The sequence below is a fragment of the Rhizopus microsporus genome, assembly GCF_002708625.1.
Source record: "Rhizopus microsporus ATCC 52813 unplaced genomic scaffold scaffold_5, whole genome shotgun sequence".
NCBI classification, from domain to species: Eukaryota; Fungi; Mucoromycota; class Mucoromycetes; order Mucorales; family Rhizopodaceae; genus Rhizopus; species Rhizopus microsporus.
The window spans coordinates 657,468-678,794 of NW_019671920.1; the positions used below are offsets into that span (position 1 = coordinate 657,468).

Sequence of the window (21,327 nt, forward strand, 5' to 3'; positions counted from 1 at the left end):
TACACCCAATAATAATTTGCATCGAACGACGTCTAAAACATCTATACACAGTCAATCATCACATCGAACCACATCCAAACCGTCAAATAGTCCAACACTACATCGAACGACATCAAAGTCGTCTATAAACAGCCAATCTTCCACCTTGTCGAAAAGACCATCCAAATTCAATATTAACAACAAAGCTAGCAAGACACCTCAAGTGAAAAAGTGGCAAAATTGATTTTTATTGAAAAAATACCCTTGTATATGTGATACCCGTTCCCCCCCTTTTTTTATTATTATATTATATATAAATCTGCCCACTTGTTTTTTTTTTTTGGAATATATGCTGAATGATGTATATATTTATTTTGTATATAAAAAGAGAGAAGAGAGGGGTAAGCAGTGGACGAGATATCAATACACAAAATATTACAATGAAAGAAATACAAATTTAGAGCTTATTAGTAGAAGGATTGACATTTTGACGCGGCCAGGTGTATCCACTTGTATCGCGATGATAACCATACTTTTTGACAAACTCATCTAGTTCCTGAGGACCACGTGAGCCATAAGGATACTTTTTGATATCGACGTCATCATCATGACGATCAATCTTGTGAAGCAGCGGTGTAAAGATATTCCAAGCCGCGGTAAGTTCGTCATCACGGACAAAGTTGGAGTGATCATTACGGAGGACATCGAGGATAAGGGATTCATATGCGTCTGGGATAGCGAGATCTGTATAACGCTCGTGGTAGGACAAGTCGAGATCAGTTTGGATCGTTTGGTATGACAAGCCGGGCTGTTTGTTATTGAACTTCATATAGACGGCTTCCTTGGGTTGAATGCGGATGACAAGTTCGTTGCGAGGTGAGTCGCCGTAGAGGTTACCTGCCACTCGGTGGAACTGGAGACGGACCTCGACCTTGGCCTCATTCAGGGCCTTACCTGCCTTCAAAATAAAGGGCACACCTTCCCATCGCTCGTTGTTGACAAAACAGACAGCCGCGGCAAAGGTGGGTGTCAAGCTGTCCTTGTTCTTGAGCGTCTCGTCTTCGAGGTATCCCGGTTTGCCATCGGCCGCGACGTATTGGCCCAGCAATGTGTCTTCAATCTTGATAGGAGAGATACATTTGAGCACCTTGACCTTTTCGTCACGGATGGCTTCAGCGTCCGTAGAGATGGGTCGTTCCATTGCGACCAAGGTGAGGACTTGGAGAAGATCTAAATTATCAAGTTAGTGGTAAACTCGAAATAATGAGCACGGGTATACTTGCGGTTCTGAATCACATCACGGATGATACCAAATTCATCAAAGTATCCACCGCGTCCTTCGGTTCCAAAGGGTTCCTTGAATGTAATTTGGACGTTATCGATGTAGGTACGATTCCAGGCATGTCCAAACAGGACATTGGCGAAACGAAGGTTCATGATGTTCTTGACCATTTCCTTTCCGAGATAATGATCGATACGGTAGATCTACATGTGTGTATATCAGATAAGCTGCATCTCCACATACTATAGATATATATATGCGTACCTCGTTCTCAGTAAAGAGGGCACCTAATTCACGACCCAAATGGGCTGAACTCTCTGAATCCATACCAAAAGGCTTTTCAACAACCAAACGGTTGGATCCTTCGGTTGTGTAGACGTTGCGCTTAATACCTTGAGCGACAGGAATGAAAACTGAAGGAGGCAAGGCCATATAATACACGCGATTCTTCTTCTTGACTGCTCTCTCCTTTTCAGATTGTTCGATGGCCTCTCTCAACTTTTGGAAGGAAGCGTCTTCGTCATACTGACCCGAGACGTAAAAGGTCATCTTTTTGAATTGCTCGAGTTTATCAGCATCTTGAATCTTGATGTACTGCGTGATACGGTTGATATAATCCTCATGTGACATCTTGGTGCGCGCGTAACCAATAATTCTCGTGTTCTCTGGTAAGAATCCGTTGCGATAAAGGCCAAATAAGGCTGGGTATGTCTTTTTTTTGGCAAGGTCGCCAGAGGCGCCAAGAACTGTGAGCTGTTTTAGTATTAAAAGATTCAACATAACATATATGTATAAATACCTATAATGGTGACTGAACCATTGAGTTCTTTGGATACTTGTTCACAGAGTACTTGGACAGGAGAAGTCATTTTTGTTTAAAGAAGAAAAAAAAAGAGAGAGAAAAAGAAAAAGAAAGCTTAAATTTATTGCATTATATTCGCCCCAAATAATTTTTTTTGAAAACCTTTATCGTCAATTTTTATCCCGGAAGTTACACTTGTTATAAATTCATTAGACATCGTCTTAGTCATCACAACCTATTCACGCGTATATTTGATCATTGTAAACATAGCTTTTATTTTTTTTCTTTCTCTACTGTAAAGCTATACTTTTGTTTATTAATCATTTGTAATAAGTAAAAAAGGGGGAAACGGAAAAACCAAAGACAGCCCGCTAATTCTCCGAGCTATCCCATTATACGCGTCATCTATTTATTCAAATACGGAAACCCCAAATCTCTAACTCTATACATTCAAATTCTGGTCTTGGTGTTAATCGTTCATTATCAAATGTAGGGCATGATTGACTGTATCCTTTCTCTAATTCCGAGTTTATCCATAATCCAAAGACACCCTCACTAATGAAAGTATGAGTAATAGATAAAAGAGATTTATAATAGATTACCCTCCACCAATGGCAATGAAGTCTGGTTCTGAAAGTATCATGTAATCATTTTTTCCTGTCCATTTGTAAGCTGTAATTTGACATTCCGGTGTTTGCCATTTCCATAGAAAACTTTTTTTATGCAGCTTAGAATAAATATCTAAAGAGGCACGACTTACCATTCACCTGTGCCATAGTAACGCGTACCTGGTTTTAATGATTCGTTAAGATAAGCACCAAAGATCTAATAAGAAATATGAGTCTATGTATTTGTATAAAGATAACCATACATTATTGTCAGCATCTTTAATCACTAGTACACAGGGCCCTTTGTTATTTTTGACAAGATGATATAGTGTCGATAGACTGATACCATGTTGATCCAAACTATACAGCAGTGCCATCTCAGGAGCAAGTCTATATCGTCGAGGTAGATGCACCCTTAACTATTATAATTTCAAAATGTCAGTTTTATAACTTGTACTTTATTGCAATTACCTTGTCTGCTATTTCGTCTGTCAATACAATATCAGTATCCTCCCTTCTTCCAGTTAATTGTATTCCCATATTGCTCCTCTAACGTTTTAACTCTCTCTTTTCTTATTTAGTGTCTCTTAATCTATTTTATAGGGAAACAGACAAGAGGGAAAAAAGAGTGAGAGAATCATGTATTTAATCCCCGCTATACTTTCTTTTTTTTTTCCCTTTTTCTCTTGTTTCTTTGAATGAGTCAACCGTTTAAATATTTCGATCAACAAGTAGCTGGTCACGATAAACTGATGCTCTTGACAACTTCGACTGATGACTTAATGATTATAAAACCATGCAAGCCAAAAGAGGTCAACTTTTATCAAGACGCACAAAACTACCTAGAGTTCCTTGACTTTCTTCCTCAGTGCTACGGTACGTTGCGTGCGGCCACTGAGCACGATCTTTCAATACTTGAAACATCTGAGCTCGTGGGTGATTCAACAAACTGTTACCTGATGGAATCTGTTCAGGGACTTGACCAACAAGAACAAAATGTCTGTTTGGAAAATATTCTTCATGGCTTCACTCGGCCGTGCATCATGGACTTAAAGATGGGCTCATTATTATATGATGCAGATGCCTCAGAGGAAAAAAGACAAAAGATGATTTCTCAGTCAGTCAATACGACCTCGAGTACATTAGGATTAAGAATATCTGGATTAAAGGTATGCATTTAAAAAAATGGTGCCAGACAATTAATTGAATCATAGGTGTATGACACAGTGGAACACCGTTACGCAACCTATGAAAAACGATTTGGAAAGACGAGAACAATCGAGAACACAGTCGAAGCGATCATGGCCTTCTTGTTTCCAACATCAGCCTATGGATTAAAAACCGAAGAATACAGAAATTACTCGAGCGAGGATCAACAAAAGAAAGGCGAGCCTATACCCAGTAAATATATGCGTTGGATCATCGAGTGCTTCATTGACACATTACAAGAGATGAAGGAAGCCATTGTCTCGATGCCAAGCTTGCAACTGATCGGATCATCCTTGTTATTTGTGTATGAAGGAGATAGAGCAGCTGCAGAAAAGACATGGAAGTACATGCTCGATGAGGATCGCCAAAAGGGAAAAGGAAAGCAAACAGATGAAGAAGAAGAAGACGATAACTTGGCGCCCAAGATGTGCGATTTGCGGCTAATTGATTTTGCACATTCAGATTGGCATTCTGAACGACAGGAACAGGATCCAGATCTCGTCAAGGGATTTGATAATATCATTGACATTTTATATCAATGCTTAAAAATACAACGTCAAGAAAAACTGTAGAAATCATAATTCATTTATTCTCATTTTGCATTTAATTAAAAACATGTCACATTTGTCTTCAATTTTTTTCATTTACATTCAATTAAAACCGGGGGAACAGGCGGCGAACCACCCATTCCCCCAAAGCAAAAATTGTGGCCTCGAGACACCCGAAGGTGTTCGCAGCAGGGCCGATCGTCGCAGTGCAATGACGACCAATCCCACTGTACATCCAGGGTTCTTGAGTCCAGATGCACGACCCAGGTAAGTATGAAGAACAAAAAGATGCAATTTCTCTCGGCTTTTATACTTTTCAGGGAGTGACTGCTTTGATGATGCTGAGAAATAAAGTGTTTCGTATTCAATCCCAGTTCGCGTTTTTGTGCACGCGCATTAGACGCGCCCATCTTTTATATTTTTGGGTTCCCTCTTTTTTTTTTTATAGTGTATATATGGTGTCTAATGAACAAGTAGAGTTTCAGGCGCCTTTGCCTGTCAATGGCTCTAATTCAACAACAGAATTTGCAACTCCCATTTCAATTCCACGCACTAACTGTAAGTTGGGTTGTTAATGAGAAGAAAGGACTTTTTGACAATAATGTATATAGTGATTCAAAGCAGACTTTCACATTATATTACTTGTATATGCAACGATTTAGAAAACTATGAGAGAGACAAAACTCAACAAAAGACAAAGACCTTACTCAAGTTTTATGACAACACTCCACTCCTAGATATCCAAGTCGCTCGAAGGTTCACGTCACTTCTTATGACAGCAATGAACCACAATAAAATAGAATCAATAGTCGATATGGAGAAGTTCAGCAAGATCATCAAGTTGCTTGAAAACAGTATTACCATATGCGCCGAATTGGATCTTATTGAACACTATTCTCAAACGAGAAACAAAACAGCTCTGTTTTCGATGCTGAATCTTTTAAGCGAAACGATCGAGATCGCTGGTATCTTGTTTGACATATTGATTCATTGTCGTCTGGACAAACAGTTTGTTTCAAGACACCTGATTACGCATTGTCTACACTTTATCAAGAACCAATTGGATTATATCGTATACCCTTTTACTGACTTGAACGAGTTTGAAGAACAGTCATCATGTAAATACAAATACAAAAAAAAAGTGAACCAAACACTTATTGTTTTGATAGTTAATCTCAACACACGCACTGTCTATGATCTAATTCGTGAATCTCCCAATGAGAAAAGACTCGTGTCCCTGTTTATTCCAAACATCACCAAGTTTTTGCGTCGAGCACACCAACTGATCCAACGCGAAGAATTGGACGATGATGTTCTCGTGACAGTTGCCTATATCAGCATGGCACCCTTTTTTCATGACCAGTCCGAGCAAACGGAATGCATATTGGAAGACAGTGGCACGTTCAGTCCTTATGAACAGCTCAAATTTAGCGCACTTGATATACTTAAACACATCTTTAGTTCTTATCCGCAGCACAGGAGATGGATTTTTGAAGAAATATTGACGAGTTTAGGCTCATTGACAGCTATGAATGATAAACGAAGCTATCGGCTACACGATAACCAGTCGATTCATGTGATTAGTGCTCTCTTTATGGAACTTGTTCAGTGTAGTTCAAATGTGAGCAACCTGAGTGGATATAGAAACTGGTTTAGAAAATGGAATATAAAGTATCAAAAGGCACAAAAGAGCAATGATACAGAAAAATTGAAATTATTGGACGATCAGTTGTTGACTAAGGCTGCTAATGCTTGGAGGCATGGTACTGAAGCTGCTGCCAATAGTGCATCGTTCTTTTTAGAGTTTCTTATGTCAAAGTAAGAAAATGTACAAAAAGAAAAAACAATCTTTATTCAAGTCATATGCATAGGTGCAAGTCAAAACGAAAGGATGTGTATTCTTTGACCGAGTACAGGCAGTTGTTATCGAATACACTTGAGGATGTGATGAAGGTGTTTAATGACCCAGCTTGGCCAGTAGCTGAACTTATCATAAAAGTGTTTAGCCGTATTCTAGTAAGAAAGAAAAAACGCTCTTCTTGTGTGTAAATATTAATTCTTTTTATATATAAAAAGATAGCATTGCTTGAAGGAGACCACTCAGATCAATACTTGAAAACATTGGCGGTTGAATGGTTAGGAATCATTGCCTGTAAGATCAGAACAAGCCAGGAACTGCTTTCAGGTGATAACACAAAGGTATACAGACCAGACTGGATCTTTGACTTGAATGATAAGCTGCCTACTCAAATCAACAAGGATACATCTGTTGAATCAATCGAATTACTGAATCAGTGTCGTAAGAAGCTACTGGATAGCGTCATGGAAGAACATGCTGGTTCGAGTGTCGTACAGTTTTATCTTGTCAGCTGGGGCTTTACCGAATCCGTCTTGTGGGCAAAGGCAAATAAGGGGTGGAAGGTTGACAAAAAATCAATGCTGGAAAATATATCGACGACAGAAGATAAAAAGACTGATATGGTACAAGAAGTAGATGATCAAGATGTGACAATGGATCAAGAAGAAAAATGGCCTTTAGCGGCTGTCCATATCCTACAGGATACCTGCAAGTATTACTGGCTAAGCTCTCTAGGACTAGATTGCAGTTTTCCTCAGCCAAGCAAGCCATATTGTTTTCCTGAGATGTCAAGGTCGGACGTGGCGAGTATCGTCGAACTCTTAGCGTCTCGACAGACACTCTATACAAGCTATAACTTTATCTTGTCCGAACTCTTTACTTGTTTGGATAAAGATGCTGTCTATCTTCGAGTCAAGTCATTAAAAGCCATTGGAAGAATATCAATGCAAGTTCCAGAAATATTTGAGGAGGTAAAACGAAAAAGAGTTTTTGTAATGTGCGAAAAATAGCCTTACATCCTGTAGAGTCGAGTTTACACCTCTGTGGTTCAAAGGGTGCATGACAATTCTCCTTCAGTAAGAGATGCTGCTATTGAAATAGTTGCAAGGTATTTGAGTCAACAGCATGATGTCCCACTTAAGCTATATGAGCTTGTGAGCGGTAGAATTATGGTAAGAATACAAAATGCATATATTTAAAAGGTTCTTATTCTCTATATACACATACAAGGATACTGCCACCAACGTTCGTAAACGACTAGTAAAACTACTGCGAGAGCTTTACTTCAAGTTTACTGATGAAGAGGTCAGGGTGGACATTGCGTCAAAGCTTATTATGCGTATTGCTGATAATGAAGTGTCTATCAGCGATTTGGCATTAAAGGCAACACAAGAGATATTGTTTATGCCTTTCAAAGAAGTAGAAAAAGATGGAAATGATTACTTTGGTTACTCGTACGCAAATGCTCCTAAACAGCGAAAGCAAAGGATCAACAAGTTGACAAAGGTGATTACAGGAGCTGTAGCTAAACTAGATCCCTCTCTAAATGGCCAAAACGCCGCTTTATCTCAGATCGTCCAGAGGGTATGTTATATCATGACGTATTTTTGAAGGTACTAATATATAATAATAGACAATAGACAGAGCTGATGGAAAGCTGAAGGAATGGTACGAAAAGATATTTCAATGGATCATTGATTCTTTATTCGATCAGATGGTTTTGCTGGATGAAGAGGACAATACGACAGAATTTATCAGTTATTTGGCAACAGTGCATTCCTTTATAAAATCATGTCCGGATCTACTGCGAACCACACAAATATCGATGCTACAGCCTTATTTAACCATATCGGAAATAGTAAGTTGTTCCCTCTCTCTATAAGGAATGTGCCCTAACTTGTTTTAATAGGATGACTGGACAAGAGCGTATTACGTGCTGGTAATCTATCGAGATGTGTTGCCAAATATGAAATACCATGAGCGCGGCTTTATTGAAATACTAGAGCGTATTCTAGTACAACTATTGACAACATGTCCATTAGAGTTAACATCAAGCGCCGCTTCTTGTCTATGCGTTATTGTGGACCGAATATCTCGTAGGTATAGTATTCTTATCAAGATTCTCGGTTCCTGCGTGCTAAAGCTACGGCAAGTACGCGATGCCATTCTACAATACTCGGTAACTGAAAAAACATTTACGGGTGCCTTGAAGATGCTCTTACTCTGCGGGCTACTCTGTCAGCATTTTGAATTCGACAAGAGGCGTCAGGAAGAGCCTGTGGCCATGTCAGGGCTCGATGCTGTGTACAGAGGGAGCATTGGAACCTTGATCTTTGACCTTTTACATTTTTTTGCGGGTGACGAAAGGATGAATGAGCTTGGAGAACAAGGAATGACGATACGATTGACTGCTTTACAAGCGCTTGGCTATTTCTATTGCTCCTATCCAACATTTATCATATCAAACACGAGCACTGAGCTGATGGACAAGATATTTAACCAAGGCACTAATGCAATGAAGACGCAGCTAATGCGGGTGTTTCAAGAATTTCTGTCAGCCGAAGATAAGAGAATCGAAAAACGTCAGCATGAAGAAGGAGAAAAAGAAGAGATTATCAACCTTGATATTTTGTTGGGAAATACTGAAGAGTATGCAGAATTGGGAGTCAATGGTTCATTGATGCAGAGATATTTGCCCAAGATCTTGGAGTGTACATTAAACAAGACGTCAGGTCTACTCTATGCTGCCTTTGAGGTTGTATCCTCTGTCATTCACCGTGGGTTAGCTCATCCAGTACTTTGTATGCCTGTGATTATTGCAGCAGAAACTAGTCCTGACGCCTTGCTCCGTACAAAGGCGTATTATACTCATAAATATGCTCATGACAAGTATGGTGTACTCTTGTATATGCAGATGAGTGAATACATAAGCACCTCTTTCCAATATCAAAAGCTTCTATATGGTAGCAACGTGAAAGGTAAAGAATAACCAAATGGAACATGATGTACTCAATTGATATTAGGCTATGGAAAAAGAGGTGGAGACTCTAGAACCGAGTCTGTTCTTGCATTGACATATACAGTCTTGAAAGACAAGACAAAGGCAAAATTCGATTTTATCTATGCATTAATCAGGCCATTCATGTTTGATTTAAAGACCACAGCACCCGAAGAGATTGAGCTTGACTACTTGAAGTACTTGGCAGAGAATTTGATGGTCTTTGATTTCTGTACGACGGATGAATTGCTGTTTGTTGTGTATCATATAGATCGCCTCATCATGACACTCGGAACAGATCTTCTTTCGTTTGTACAGTTTCTAAGGAAACAAGGAAAGTTAGAAGAAGAAGACGAGATGGATCATGACTTGTTGATGGCATCAAAGTTATCTCTAGTTTTATGTATGTTGATGCTGCTTAAAAAGCTATTAATTGAATTATACGATATACCTGACGAGTAAGTGGAATAGACAGGCCATTGTATCATTTACAAACATGTACCTTTAGGCAAATATGTAAATATAACCCAAACAATAAGCATAGATCAAGAGATATAACAAAAGACCTTGAAATGCCACAATTCATTGACTGGGAAGAAGAACTGCTATACTTTAAACACTGCACATTAGATAGACGCACAGGCTTAGATGCATGTAGTAAATTCGAGTATCTCATCATGAATGATACCACTGCTCTAGTTATGACAGATGAAAGTTAAAGTGTGTACACTTTATTCACATTTTACACTGACAGAAAAATGATAATTTCAGACAATAAATAATAATAATTAGAGGCAAAAAAACAATGGTAAAAGAGAGCCCATCAGAAGCAAAAGAACGAGATATAAAAAGAATTAATTAGTATTTCAGTTATTACATTGATATTAAATATTTGCATTATAAAGAAGAGGATTTATGAGAAAAAAAGAGATTATTAATATCTTACCCAAAGTGCATTAAATAGGGCTGGCGGTAACCAGCTCGGAGAAAGAAGAGAAAGAAAAAAAAAAGCAAGCAAAGAGAAACCAAGAGAGTGAGCAAGAAAGAGAATGGATGGAACTAAAGCTTGGTAAGAACCAAACTACCCCAGCTAGCACCGGTACTGTTTTCGATTTTATGATCTATAATAATACATATCAATTTCTTACAAGTGTAAAGAATATAATATACCTTAGGGCTAGCTGAGGAATGGCTGGTCTTACTTTTTGGTCCAAAGAAACAGAAGTCAAGGTCAGACTATTTAAACAAAGTCTCTAACAGCTTTTTCATTTTGTTATAAAGTGCTGACCACATTTATCTTCTATCAAAAACACCAAGTTCATTTTATGTATTATTACATGTTGTCCTTTAAATAATAAAGAAGACATAGGAAATCAACTAAAGTGTTAATTGTTATTGATCTTGTAATGTGTGCGAATAATCTATGAAAAAAGTGTATACATTGTGACACTGACGAGCTGATATTCTGATTGGACAGTGTTCTTATACGCATTATTTAGCTTGTCTCTCTCTGTCTTTTATCATTTCAATATTCTTTTTTTTTTTATATGAATAACTTGCGACAAAAATTATCGATTCAACATGGTATTCCACCCAAGTATCTCATACATTCTTTTCGACTAGAACCTAGATATATAAGCACTATAAAAAGATACAACAGCACTATAGTAAAGCCGCTTGAGGGTATACGCGTTCTTGAGCTTGGACAGGTAAATTTATATAAACTCAGGGAAAAGAAGGAGGTCAGTGTTTAAATTTTTATATAGCTTATTGCTGGTCCCTTTTGTGGATCCATTCTCGGGTAAATAAAAAGAGAAAGAGAGAAAAGCGTAAAGATGACTAAAATTTCATAATAGATATTATGGCGCAGGTAAAGCAGAATGTGAAGAAAAGTATAAATACTATTCTTAACCTCATACTTGATACGGCTTTATATCTCTAGATGTGGTAAGAAGCAATTTACAAAAAGGAGGAAGAAAACAAAAAAAAAATAACAGGACCGCTTATAGATCAAAATTGAACCACCAAATACAGGAGACCCTCTTCGTAAATGGCGTGGTCTAGATAAGGACGGACAGAGTCCATGGTTTCGGTCACTTGCAAGAAACAAAAAGTCGGTCTGTATTGATTTAAGATCGGAAGAAGGACGCAGGTATGGATCATGTGGGATAAACTATACCCAGGGATTAAGTCTTTTTGTCAAGTCTTGTCAAACAGCTCGCTTTACAGTCTGATGTTTTAATCGAAAACTTCAAACCGGGCACAATGGAGAAATGGGGATTAGGACCAGGTACGACAAGAAAAAGTGGTTATAAATTGTTTGCTCATAATTCAAAAAAGATCATATTTACCCAGAGAATCCATCCTTGATCTATACTCGTATCTCTGGATACGGGCAGACAGGGCCATACTCCAAGAAACCAGGGTTTGCATCAGTATGTGAGGGCGTAGGAGGCTTCAGGTACGTCAATGGACATCCAGGTCAACCACCTGTGCGTCCCAACATAAGCCTTGGAGACTCTTTAGCGGGTATGCATGCCGCCTTGGGTGTTCTGTTGGGCTTGATTGCTAGAAACAAAGTAAAGGACCAGTCAAGGACAGGACAGGTGGTAGATGTATCCATTTATGAAAGCGTGTTGAACATGATGGAGGGTATTATCCCTGAATATGATCGCTTTCAACAGGTTAGACAAAGAAAGAAAAGGGGGAGAGTAAACATTGTCTTAGCCTTTGTTCAATTAGATTCGACAACCTTCAGGCACGACTGTAACTGGAATAGTTCCTACTAATACGTATCCTTGTAAAGATGGAAAACATGTCATCATTGGTGGAAACGGAGATAGTATCTATGTCCGTCTGATGAATGCCATAGGAAGAAGCGATTTAGTAAGAAAAAAAAAAAAAAAGGCCATATATCATTCATGTTATAAACATTGCTAGACTGGTGAAAAATACAAGGCTAACTCTGATAGAGTGAGAGAACAAGTGGTGATTGATGGAGCGATTGGTAAGTTTGCCCACATAAATCAATAAAGGCGGTTCCTTATGAATTCAATATAGCCGAATGGACATCAAAGCATACGGCAGATGAAATTATAAAAGCACTAGAAGAAGCTTCTGTCCCAGTTGGAAAAATATATGACGCAAAAGATATAGTAGAGGATGAGCATATTAATGCAAGAGGAATGATAGAAACAGTCAAAATTGGCACTGAAGATGAAGGACGTGGTTGGGAATTAAAGGTATATAAATATATAGAAATTTATGAGCAGAGATACACTTGCTAAATCCTTACCAGATACCTGGTATGTCACCTATACTAGAAACAACACCAGGATCAACTGAATGGCCAGGGCCAGACTTGGGCGCACATACAAATGAAGTGCTGACTGGCCTATTGAACTTGAGTCAAGAAAAAGTGAATGAATATAATAAGCTCGGGATAACATTTGGAAATTAATAAAAAAAAAAAAAGAAATCAAAGTGTATCTATTTCCGTCTATTCTCCTTACGTTTATCTTTAATTCGTATTAGAAAAGAGTATTATTAAAGTTTATTGAACAAGTGAAAAACTAAACAATAAGCGCTCTTTCTTTTGAACGCATTAAATAGATAAGTAGGAAAGTGTTAATAAGGACACAGTAACTGTAAAAGCAAATGAGCAAAGATTCCAAGCATTGGCCGAACTTGTATGAAGCATCACTGGACGAGATCGCAGACTGACTGTCTGATTACTTGGCTTTTTAACAACATGTTCGATAACAGTCAAATAGAACGTCTCGTTTAATCCATGAGGTACTTTCCAGCTAAAGGTATCATTGTATACAAAATCAACGTGAACGCCAGAAGAATTTCCAGATTTAATAGGATGATTGATCGTGATGTTGTTAATAAGCTGTTCAGCTGCAGCATCTTGCCAGATCTGAATATCGACAGTGTAGTCCCCAGGGCCTTCGTTGTTGTATTGAAATACGATCTCTGTATTTTTGCCAACTTGAACTGTATCGTTTTGAGCGGGAGAAAGGACCTTGCCACCGAGTTGTGCATGCACAAGCGAGATAAAAAGTAGTAAAAGGAAAGTACAAGGGATCATGATGAAAAAAGGGGAAAGGAAAGAAAAGAAAGAAAGTAGTGATGAAATAAAGATAGAGAGAGAGAAAGAGCTGATTTTATTTTTCTCTGTGTTCCAGACGTGGGGTAAAGAGATTCTTTTCCAGCAACACAAAGTGAAAATCAACAGTAAAAGGGTGCACAATAGTAGTACAATGAAAATTTCGATTTATTTATAGGGCTTTGATTGTTCAATTTTCTCATTAAGCGTGTATATTCAGCTTATGTATTTGTAATTACATTTATCCTGATTTATGTTTTTAAGACTTGGCTTTTCAACGAATGTGCTGCTTTACTATTCAAATGAAAAGAAAGCAATTTTTTTTCTTGTTCAAACAGTTGTTTCTATGCAATTGGAATACAAATGGGCCATTACCATTTTTGCTTCTTCATTGTACACAATAAACTTTAAAAAAAAACTGCTACCAAGAACATGTCTTTTAAAGACAACAAACATTAGAAATAATCTGAATCGCATTATGCTTGTATTTGACAAATATAGATCAACTATTGTAAACACATGATGCAAAAAAAAAGATATTTAATGGCTTCAGATCGATTTTATTTACTCTAAATGTATCTATATGATTCAAGATCGATTTACAAAGCATACTTCATCTTTCCAGAGCTATTGAGCAAACCAAAACTTGCCTCGGTACCAGCTTGCTTCCAATCAGAATCTTGCCATTCAAAATAATAATAAGGAAGAGAGGATTGCATGAGGCCCGTAACATACTTTTGAGCATTTGCTTGACTTGGAACGGCACTGCCAAGAGGAGATCCACTGCTAGGCCATCCAGTTTCAGTAATCAATACTTCTTTGGAGCCAGCCACAGCTTTGATGTTATTATACTGTAAGTTGAGATTGCTCATAGCGCTGTTGATGTCCACTTTGGCAAAGAACGGATAAACATTGGCAGAGACCATATCACAGGCAGAGACCAGCTTGCTAGAAAATCCACCAGGAATTTCCGCAGTTCCGACAGAGTGATTTTTGGCAAAGGCCTTGACTTGGTTGATTTTGCTGATCAAATCAGCTTCAGATATGACACTTTTGAAAAGGACTTCATTGCCCACCAAGATACCACGGATGTACTGATTACCGATGTTCTTTGCCAAGACTGATTTTAAAGTGGATATTTCCTGATCATCATTGCTAGTACCATCAATCCAAACAGCTGCCAGCACTGTCATGCCACCACCTTGAGCATTGATAGCGTTCAAGATGGCCGAAAGTTGATTGCATTCTTGTGAGTAGGTACGGATGTGCATGATACCGTTTGATTTCATCAACTTGACAGAATTTGCAATTTGAGAGGCAGATTGACAAGAACCATCCGAGTTACGAGCAGTGTAGGTCACACCCTTGATGGATCCAGAGCGACGTTCGACAGGAAGAGCTTGAACAAGGCCAGCTAATTGAGCAATGAGAGCAACGGCAAGAATAAATATCAATTGCATTTCGTTATATTTCTTTTCAAAGGATTGGATAGGAATGAGGCTGAACCTGCAGCAAAAAGTTATAAAAAAAGAGAGAGAAAGGAAAGTGATGTATAAAGAAGAAGAAGAAAAAGAGAGAGAGAGAAAAGGCTTATTATACTTTTTATAATACTGTGGGCCCGTCGCGGTAACTCATTGGTGTCCCTGATTAAAATAGATATCAATGATTTGCCTGGTTTCGTAGATCAATTATTGCCCTTGAATTTGACCAATCTTCTGATCGAATTTAACCTCAACAAAAAGATTGTCAAGGTACAGCTACAATCTTATGTTACATAAACTTTTAGACTCTTTCGTCATTTCTAAAAAAAAAAAACCTGATCCTTGTCCCTCTTGTCTAAATTACTCATTATTTTTATATTATTGTTGTAATTACGGTAACACTTTTATCTTTGTTTTATATAACAATATGGAATTTTAATTCATTGAAGAATCAGGACTCCCCTTTCACTTTATTTTTTCTTTTATTTTCCTTTTTTCTAAAAAAAAAAGGCTGTTGAAAATCTGGATCTTCTTTGACAGCTATCGGCGACACGCCATCTTTTCAAGTGCAGAAGAAGGGGGCAACGAAGAGCCCAGGTCTGAGCGATCCAAAACTCGTCCAATAAAAATGATTATACGCGCAAAAAAAAATCTTTACGTGTTTATAATGACCGATGCGTGCAAGTCTAAAGAAATCTGTAGGGGAATATCACTATTGTTTGTCAATATTTTAAGGTTTTTTTTTTTTGCCTTATAGAGGCACCATTAGAAGAAAAAAAAGAATATAAATGTATTCAAGTTGTTTAACTTGGTGATTCCCTTTTAAGCGTATCAGTCGGAAGATGAGTGTGTTTTTGCAGAAAAATGGAATAAAAATAGATTTTTAAAAGAGATAGTTTAACCGATAGATGCTCTAGAATCTCTTGTAGAATCAATTGCAAAGAATAAAGCTTGATATCGTATGGGTTGCTTGTTACTTCAACAAAGAATGCCAATATATAGCATTACATCATGACAAATCTACTATTAATCTTTTTGTGATGATCCAACTAATACAAACACAATTGATCAGTGTTTTTTATCTTTAAACATGAATGTTTCTTTCTATAAAAATTTTTGTGTGTCTGCGTTTCTTTTTTTGAATGATTTTTCTCCAAGACTTGATTATTTAAAAAGATACTACGGTCAATTGTCATGATGCTACTGCTGATTGAATGATATCTTTTGATTTGTGTCTTGAAACTGTTTAGGAAGGAGCTTTGATTAATTTCAGACGATTGATGTTGCTCGACGATACAAGCAAGTGCGGCATCATAAAATGCCATCATTTCTCAGGGATAGTTATACTATACATATTGAAAAATAACAAGCAAAGGTTTGAAATCCTTCAAAGCTGGTAAATATGGCCTATTAATTGCATCATTTGAGAATAACTTCCAACTTGACAACGTGTAATAATACATAAAATGAACTTTGTCTTTTTGAGAAACATAAAATAATAAGAGAGGGTATTCGTATAATGTAGCTAACACTTTATAAATAACACGCAATTGAAAAGTTGTTAGAGACTTTGTACAAACGGCCTTTGGCTTTGGCTCACTTTCTTTTCTTTGGACCAAAGAGTAAGACCAGCTATTCTCCAGCTAGCCCTAAGATTTGTGGTCTCATTTGTTGTCTGAAACTATCAGTGTGCGCATAATTTCTGAATAAAGTGCAATAGCATTTATATCAGGTCATATCAAGGGTTATTTAGCAAAGAGCTATCTTTATTCTAAAATGTGACTCAAAAAAAGGTGACCAATTGAGATCCGTACGTCATTCTTTTGTTTCTGTTGCATAATTTTGTTTATTGTTTTTATCTTTATCTTGCCTTGAATGAATCTTTTAGACTTGCCTGCTGAAATTTTATTGCGCATAGTTTATGATATACCCAGCATTCAGGATAAATGTCAACTTTTACAAACATGTACACATTTCAACATTTTACTTTCCTCGCATCCTACCTGTTGGTCACGACTTGACCTTTCACCCTTTCCGTCTATACATAATACAGCACTCTTGACATTCTTCAAGAATTGCGGTATTTCTTTGGCCCCTTTTCCTTCCGGCAATGACTCCACTTCAAGCGTTGTTTCTGCTTTAGATATTAGTGGCTGTAGAGGTCTATCGGAAACCATGTTACAGGCACTATCCAAGACCTTTACGAGCTTGACAGAACTAAACATCAATGGGTATCGTCTATCAAACGAGACAGAATACGATGAGGAGCAGCCAAGGGCATTCGAACAGCTTCGTGATCACGTATTTCAAGTGCGACCTTCTCATGATCTATCTTCCATGACTATGGACCTTTCCAAAAGACTTGTGCAACAACTAAAGATTCCGTTTATTCTGATATTAGATATGCTTTATTCATTGCATCACCTTCAGTCACTATCAATGCAATACCAGGAGCTGACACCTCCTCGTTGGCTATGTAAGCCGTTTGAGCAGCTCCGCCATATTCGACATTTAGACATATCATCTTGCATAGTTAGTCAACCAGCCCTCCAGACTCTCTTGCGGGTCGTCGGCGGTCAATTGATCAGTTTGAAAATGCTCAATATTGACTTAACCTACTTGACCATCCTTAGTCTTGGACAACATGCAAGAAATCTTGAATGTCTTCATCTCTCCTGTGACGATCAAAGCCAGATCACAGCCATCAGCAACGCAATTGCTTGTATGAAGAAGCTCAAAGATTTTCGACTTACTCGTATGCGTATGGGTTCACTGACGGCCGTGATTGAGCAGCTGAACGTTGATATTCTCGAAAGGCTCGATCTATCACCCAAGATGAACATATATCTCAAGCCGTTTGCTGCTCGTCGACAACTCCCAGGACAGCAACAACAACAAATGGAACTACCTCAACAAAGGACGAATAAGCATCCCATCAAGACATCAGTATTACCCGCTGCCAATTACGCCACGATTGAACATAGTTTACGGTTGGTAGACGAGGCCTTTCCGAGATTATTCCAGTGTCAGCATCTGGTCGAACTCAGACTGTGCTTCCCCGCCTTTCGCGCAGCGACCTTGCATCAATTTTGTCGGTCTGTGGCTGGATCGTCCCTAGAGATATTCGAACTAAGACTGAAGACACCACAGGGGGATAAAGACGATGACAACTATTCTTTAGGGATCCCGCTACTTACCAATCTCAAGGAACTCTACCTTTACTCTGTCTATCTGCCAGTTAACAGCATTAGGTCAATAGGATCGAATCTGAAAAAGATGACATGTTTGACAATCTCTGATGGCGGAAAATGGATAGAAAAGACCGAACTGCACACTGTATTGCTACATAATCTACCTCTGCTGAGACTATTTCGGCTAGGCAAACTAAGTAGACCAATATCAACATGGCCGGAAGATGTGATCGTGAAGAGGGATAGTCAATCCAATATTGTCTTTATCAAATCTTATCCTGAACGTGTGTGGTGTGTTCAATAAAAGATAGAGAAAGAGAGAGAGAAAAGGAAAGAAGAGAATCATCTGTGTATGTATATGTGTATGTATGTTGTATGAGTGATAGATAGTGTATGCTTTATTCTTTCTGATTTTTTTATACAGTATTTCTGAGAACTACAGGAAGATAGTGAGTACGCCATCGTATGCCTTTATCCTTTTCTCATACCTAACACGACAGTATCGCCACGAAGGAACATCTTGCTGACAAAGCGGTCCTTGTTCACAGGCTTTGCTTTGGATCCCTTTCCGGTACGAGGGGTTTCAGTCCACATCTATTAAACGCGATTTAACATTGTGATTGCTATTGTTATTTGTTGTTTATTACCTCCTTGACATTTTCAAGAACCATGTTACAGTGACGATCAAATGCCTTCACACGAGCTAACAATTTATGATTATTACGACAACTAATCAAGATTTGATTGTTATTCTTGACAGATTGTTGCAGGACTGAAAGAGGACCCGTGTTGAATTCGAGTTCTTCTTGTTGACGAAGTTCTTCTTCTGTCATCTCAGACTTGGGTTTAGTGACAAGTGCGCTATATAAAGCATATGAATGAGCTATTGTAAAATGTAACAAGATGTAACTCACCTCATTTTTAATATATAGATGTGTGTGTATATGTACTAAGAGAAAGAGAGAGAGAAAGAGAGAGAAGAAAAAAAATAGTTCAGAGTAGCAGCCAAAGTACGTCACACTCGTCTTGACCAATAGAAAGGTTTATTGAAGTGATTCGAGCTTTGTTCTCAAATATGCGAATAGCTATTATCTACTTTATTGAGCTATGAATTAGAAATGAGTATCTTGAAAGAATGGAACATGAATGTGTTGAGTGAGGAGAATACAATAGACACATATGCTATATGTCTATATCACGGTATTGCAATACTTATTACATGTATATGTAATGTATACCGAGATACGTGATTAGACAGAGATATATATATATATATATATATAATAGGAATAAAATAACAATGGAACTGCTCTTATAACAATAATAACGCTTTATAGGTCAGCTCAGGGAAATAGCCCTTTTATGTGGAGAGAGATAGGAGAGAGGAGAGGGGTGCACACACAGACGCGCGCACAAGCCACTTGACAGGCAAAACAGTGAAAAAGACATAATTTTTTAATTCTTGTTTTTATTGTTATTATTAAACGCAATGCAAGTAGCCGAACGTACTCAGGATGAAATGCTTGGTGGTGAACCGATCCAAGTCCCAGCCTTTCTTGGAATGACCGAACAACAGTCTCGTTTACTGGTTGCCTTGTACAATGAAACCGATCCTGAATTTGCTAAACAGATGCCTACCGCCTTACCTATTGCTGCTCAACAACTTGCGAGTGAATATGAAAAACGAAACAGTGTTGGCAAAAAGGTACGATATCTTATCAAAAAAACATTAGAGGCTAACATTGTCCATAGCTTGAACGAGCCAACAGCAGATGGTCGGATGAATACAAGCTATTTGATCAAATACAACGAGAAGCTGTTGAAAAGTTGTCAACGACCGATATGAATATTGATAAAGCAGCACAAGGTTTGAGATTGGCAGAAGAGGATGACAGTCCAGTGCATGATCTTGTCATGGGTAGTTTATTGTACGGAGGTATTCGTCGAGAGCCATCAGGACCTGATGATCATGCATCCATGAGTCCTGTGGCCAGTCCCAATTTTGAAGGCGCTAAGCATCTGTTGGTAAGAGCATTTGAAAAGGGATACACGATGGCAGCTGTTCAGATCGGATCAATCTATATGCAAGAGGAAAAATTGGCAGGAGGTAAAAATTTGAATGGCCAAGATCCAAAGGTACTGGCTTATCAGTGGTACAAGAAGGCTGCAGATTTGTCCAACCCAGTAAGAAATGATGATGATTGTTTTATGATGCGTGTATTTATGGATAAAAATAGATGGCTTGCCATAAAATTGGCTATTTCTTGGAACAAGGCATTGGATGTGACAAGAATCTTCAAGAAGCGATCGAGTATTATAAAAAGGCATTTGAAGAAGGTAAATGAAGACATAAACATAATTGAACTTGTCATTTCTAAATCTATTTTGAAGGATATCCTGATTCAGCGCATAATTTGGGTATCATCCATCAAGGATTCACCAACGAAACAAGTGCTTTTAGAGATATAAAGAAATCCATCGAATACTTTGAAAGAGCCAAGCAATGGGGTTACTCACCATCATGCAATGCACGTAAGTGATCTTTGTTATTCAAAAAATATTTAATTTATTCCTTTTGCTAGTGGGCAGAATGTATTTGTTGATGTCAAAGAATGCTGAACTTGCCAAAGAGGCAGGCGATCCAGGCAGTGAACCAGAGGATTATGTAGTGACTGGCATTGATTTGATGGAAGATGCGGCCAATAACGGAGACGCAGATGCCATGTTGATGCTTGGTTTAATATTTGGGTCCAAGGATTATGGACTTTATGATATGGACAAAGCACAAAACTATATGGAACTTGCTTTGGTCCGTGGCGATCTTCAAGCTTACAATTACCTTGTTCGCATCTTGCGAGCCAAGATGGCAGCAAGGATTGCCTTAGAGAACGAAAACATGGAAAACTTTGAACAACTGAGTGAAGTAGATAAGGAAAAGCTAATTCGTCAGTTGGCTAAGGAAGGAGACAACTCTATTCATAAACAGTGTGCTAATCCAATGTGTGAAAAGAGAGAAGAAGAACCAGGCAGTTTCAAACGCTGTGGAAGATGCCAACGAGTTGCCTACTGTTCCCGTGATTGTCAGAGGGAGCATTGGAAGACTGGTCATAAGGTTGTTTGTAAATCACCAGACCAACAATAATAAGGATCGTAGTAGTAGTGATCGTAGCAGTGATAGTAATAATTGTATTTGTGTGTGTAGTCATTATTTATACCATATATAAAAAATATTATAGAGTCTCTCATTTCTTTTTTGCCTC

At 38.1% G+C, this 21,327-nt stretch overlaps 10 protein-coding genes across 10 annotated transcripts; 5 read left to right on the plus strand and 5 right to left on the minus strand.

The window, feature by feature from the left end:
• Nucleotides 1-436: 436 nt before the first annotated feature.
• On the minus strand, nt 437-2,130 carry RHIMIDRAFT_287228 (putative ZWF1-glucose-6-phosphate dehydrogenase; the record flags this gene model as incomplete). Its single annotated transcript, XM_023613458.1, has 4 exons — nt 437-1,209; nt 1,263-1,464; nt 1,526-2,014; nt 2,098-2,130. The coding sequence occupies 4 exons, from the start codon at nt 2,128-2,130 to the stop codon at nt 437-439; spliced, it is 1,497 nt and encodes a 498-aa protein (XP_023467826.1).
• A 346-nt stretch (nt 2,131-2,476) lies between these two features.
• RHIMIDRAFT_200707 (TLD-domain-containing protein) lies at nt 2,477-3,081 on the minus strand (the record flags this gene model as incomplete). Its single annotated transcript, XM_023606476.1, has 4 exons — nt 2,477-2,618; nt 2,666-2,776; nt 2,824-2,888; nt 2,935-3,081. Coding segments are annotated over 4 exons (465 nt in total), but the record flags the coding sequence as incomplete, so codon positions are not given.
• Nucleotides 3,082-3,369: 288 nt separating this feature from the next.
• Nucleotides 3,370-4,452, plus strand: RHIMIDRAFT_236110 (SAICAR synthase-like protein; the record flags this gene model as incomplete). The annotated part of the gene is made up of 2 exons (XM_023608482.1): nt 3,370-3,840; nt 3,886-4,452. The coding sequence occupies 2 exons, from the start codon at nt 3,370-3,372 to the stop codon at nt 4,450-4,452; spliced, it is 1,038 nt and encodes a 345-aa protein (XP_023467828.1).
• Nucleotides 4,453-4,495: 43 nt separating this feature from the next.
• RHIMIDRAFT_236111 (uncharacterized protein) lies at nt 4,496-10,003 on the plus strand (the record flags this gene model as incomplete). Its single annotated transcript, XM_023608483.1, has 12 exons — nt 4,496-4,695; nt 4,877-4,986; nt 5,040-5,546; nt 5,598-6,240; nt 6,300-6,444; nt 6,505-7,257; nt 7,312-7,458; nt 7,517-7,870; nt 7,920-8,144; nt 8,196-9,264; nt 9,310-9,742; nt 9,793-10,003. The coding sequence occupies 12 exons, from the start codon at nt 4,496-4,498 to the stop codon at nt 10,001-10,003; spliced, it is 4,797 nt and encodes a 1,598-aa protein (XP_023467829.1).
• A 679-nt stretch (nt 10,004-10,682) lies between these two features.
• On the plus strand, nt 10,683-12,603 carry RHIMIDRAFT_278268 (CoA-transferase family III). The gene is given in 10 exon segments (XM_023612734.1): nt 10,683-10,993; nt 11,051-11,085; nt 11,141-11,154; nt 11,165-11,169; nt 11,294-11,436; nt 11,489-11,574; nt 11,625-11,968; nt 12,027-12,170; nt 12,225-12,291; nt 12,345-12,603. 10 exon segments carry the CDS (start codon nt 10,832-10,834, stop codon nt 12,569-12,571), a joined length of 1,227 nt encoding a protein of 408 aa, XP_023467830.1. The 5' UTR covers nt 10,683-10,831; the 3' UTR covers nt 12,572-12,603.
• Nucleotides 12,604-12,778: 175 nt separating this feature from the next.
• RHIMIDRAFT_278272 (uncharacterized protein) lies at nt 12,779-13,590 on the minus strand. Its single transcript, XM_023612735.1, has one exon. The coding sequence runs from the start codon at nt 13,375-13,377 to the stop codon at nt 12,889-12,891; it is 489 nt and encodes a 162-aa protein (XP_023467831.1). The 5' UTR covers nt 13,378-13,590; the 3' UTR covers nt 12,779-12,888.
• A 400-nt stretch (nt 13,591-13,990) lies between these two features.
• Nucleotides 13,991-14,855, minus strand: RHIMIDRAFT_312391 (glycoside hydrolase; the record flags this gene model as incomplete). The annotated part of the gene is made up of 1 exon (XM_023614799.1): nt 13,991-14,855. The coding sequence occupies one exon, from the start codon at nt 14,853-14,855 to the stop codon at nt 13,995-13,997; it is 861 nt and encodes a 286-aa protein (XP_023467832.1). The 3' UTR covers nt 13,991-13,994.
• Nucleotides 14,856-16,751: 1,896 nt separating this feature from the next.
• RHIMIDRAFT_236115 (uncharacterized protein) lies at nt 16,752-18,371 on the plus strand (the record flags this gene model as incomplete). The annotated part of the gene is made up of 1 exon (XM_023608484.1): nt 16,752-18,371. One exon carries the CDS (start codon nt 16,752-16,754, stop codon nt 18,369-18,371), a length of 1,620 nt encoding a protein of 539 aa, XP_023467833.1.
• Nucleotides 18,372-18,483: 112 nt separating this feature from the next.
• Nucleotides 18,484-19,043, minus strand: RHIMIDRAFT_278274 (Sm-like ribonucleoprotein). The gene is made up of 3 exons (XM_023612736.1): nt 18,982-19,043; nt 18,715-18,928; nt 18,484-18,661 (listed from the first exon to the last, which is right to left on the minus strand). The coding sequence occupies exons 1-3, from the start codon at nt 18,984-18,986 to the stop codon at nt 18,539-18,541; spliced, it is 342 nt and encodes a 113-aa protein (XP_023467834.1). The 5' UTR covers nt 18,987-19,043; the 3' UTR covers nt 18,484-18,538.
• A 513-nt stretch (nt 19,044-19,556) lies between these two features.
• On the plus strand, nt 19,557-21,209 carry RHIMIDRAFT_250283 (HCP-like protein; the record flags this gene model as incomplete). Its single annotated transcript, XM_023610710.1, has 5 exons — nt 19,557-19,772; nt 19,820-20,251; nt 20,305-20,404; nt 20,459-20,599; nt 20,650-21,209. 5 exons carry the CDS (start codon nt 19,557-19,559, stop codon nt 21,207-21,209), a joined length of 1,449 nt encoding a protein of 482 aa, XP_023467835.1.
• Between the last annotated feature and the right edge of the window lie 118 nt (nt 21,210-21,327).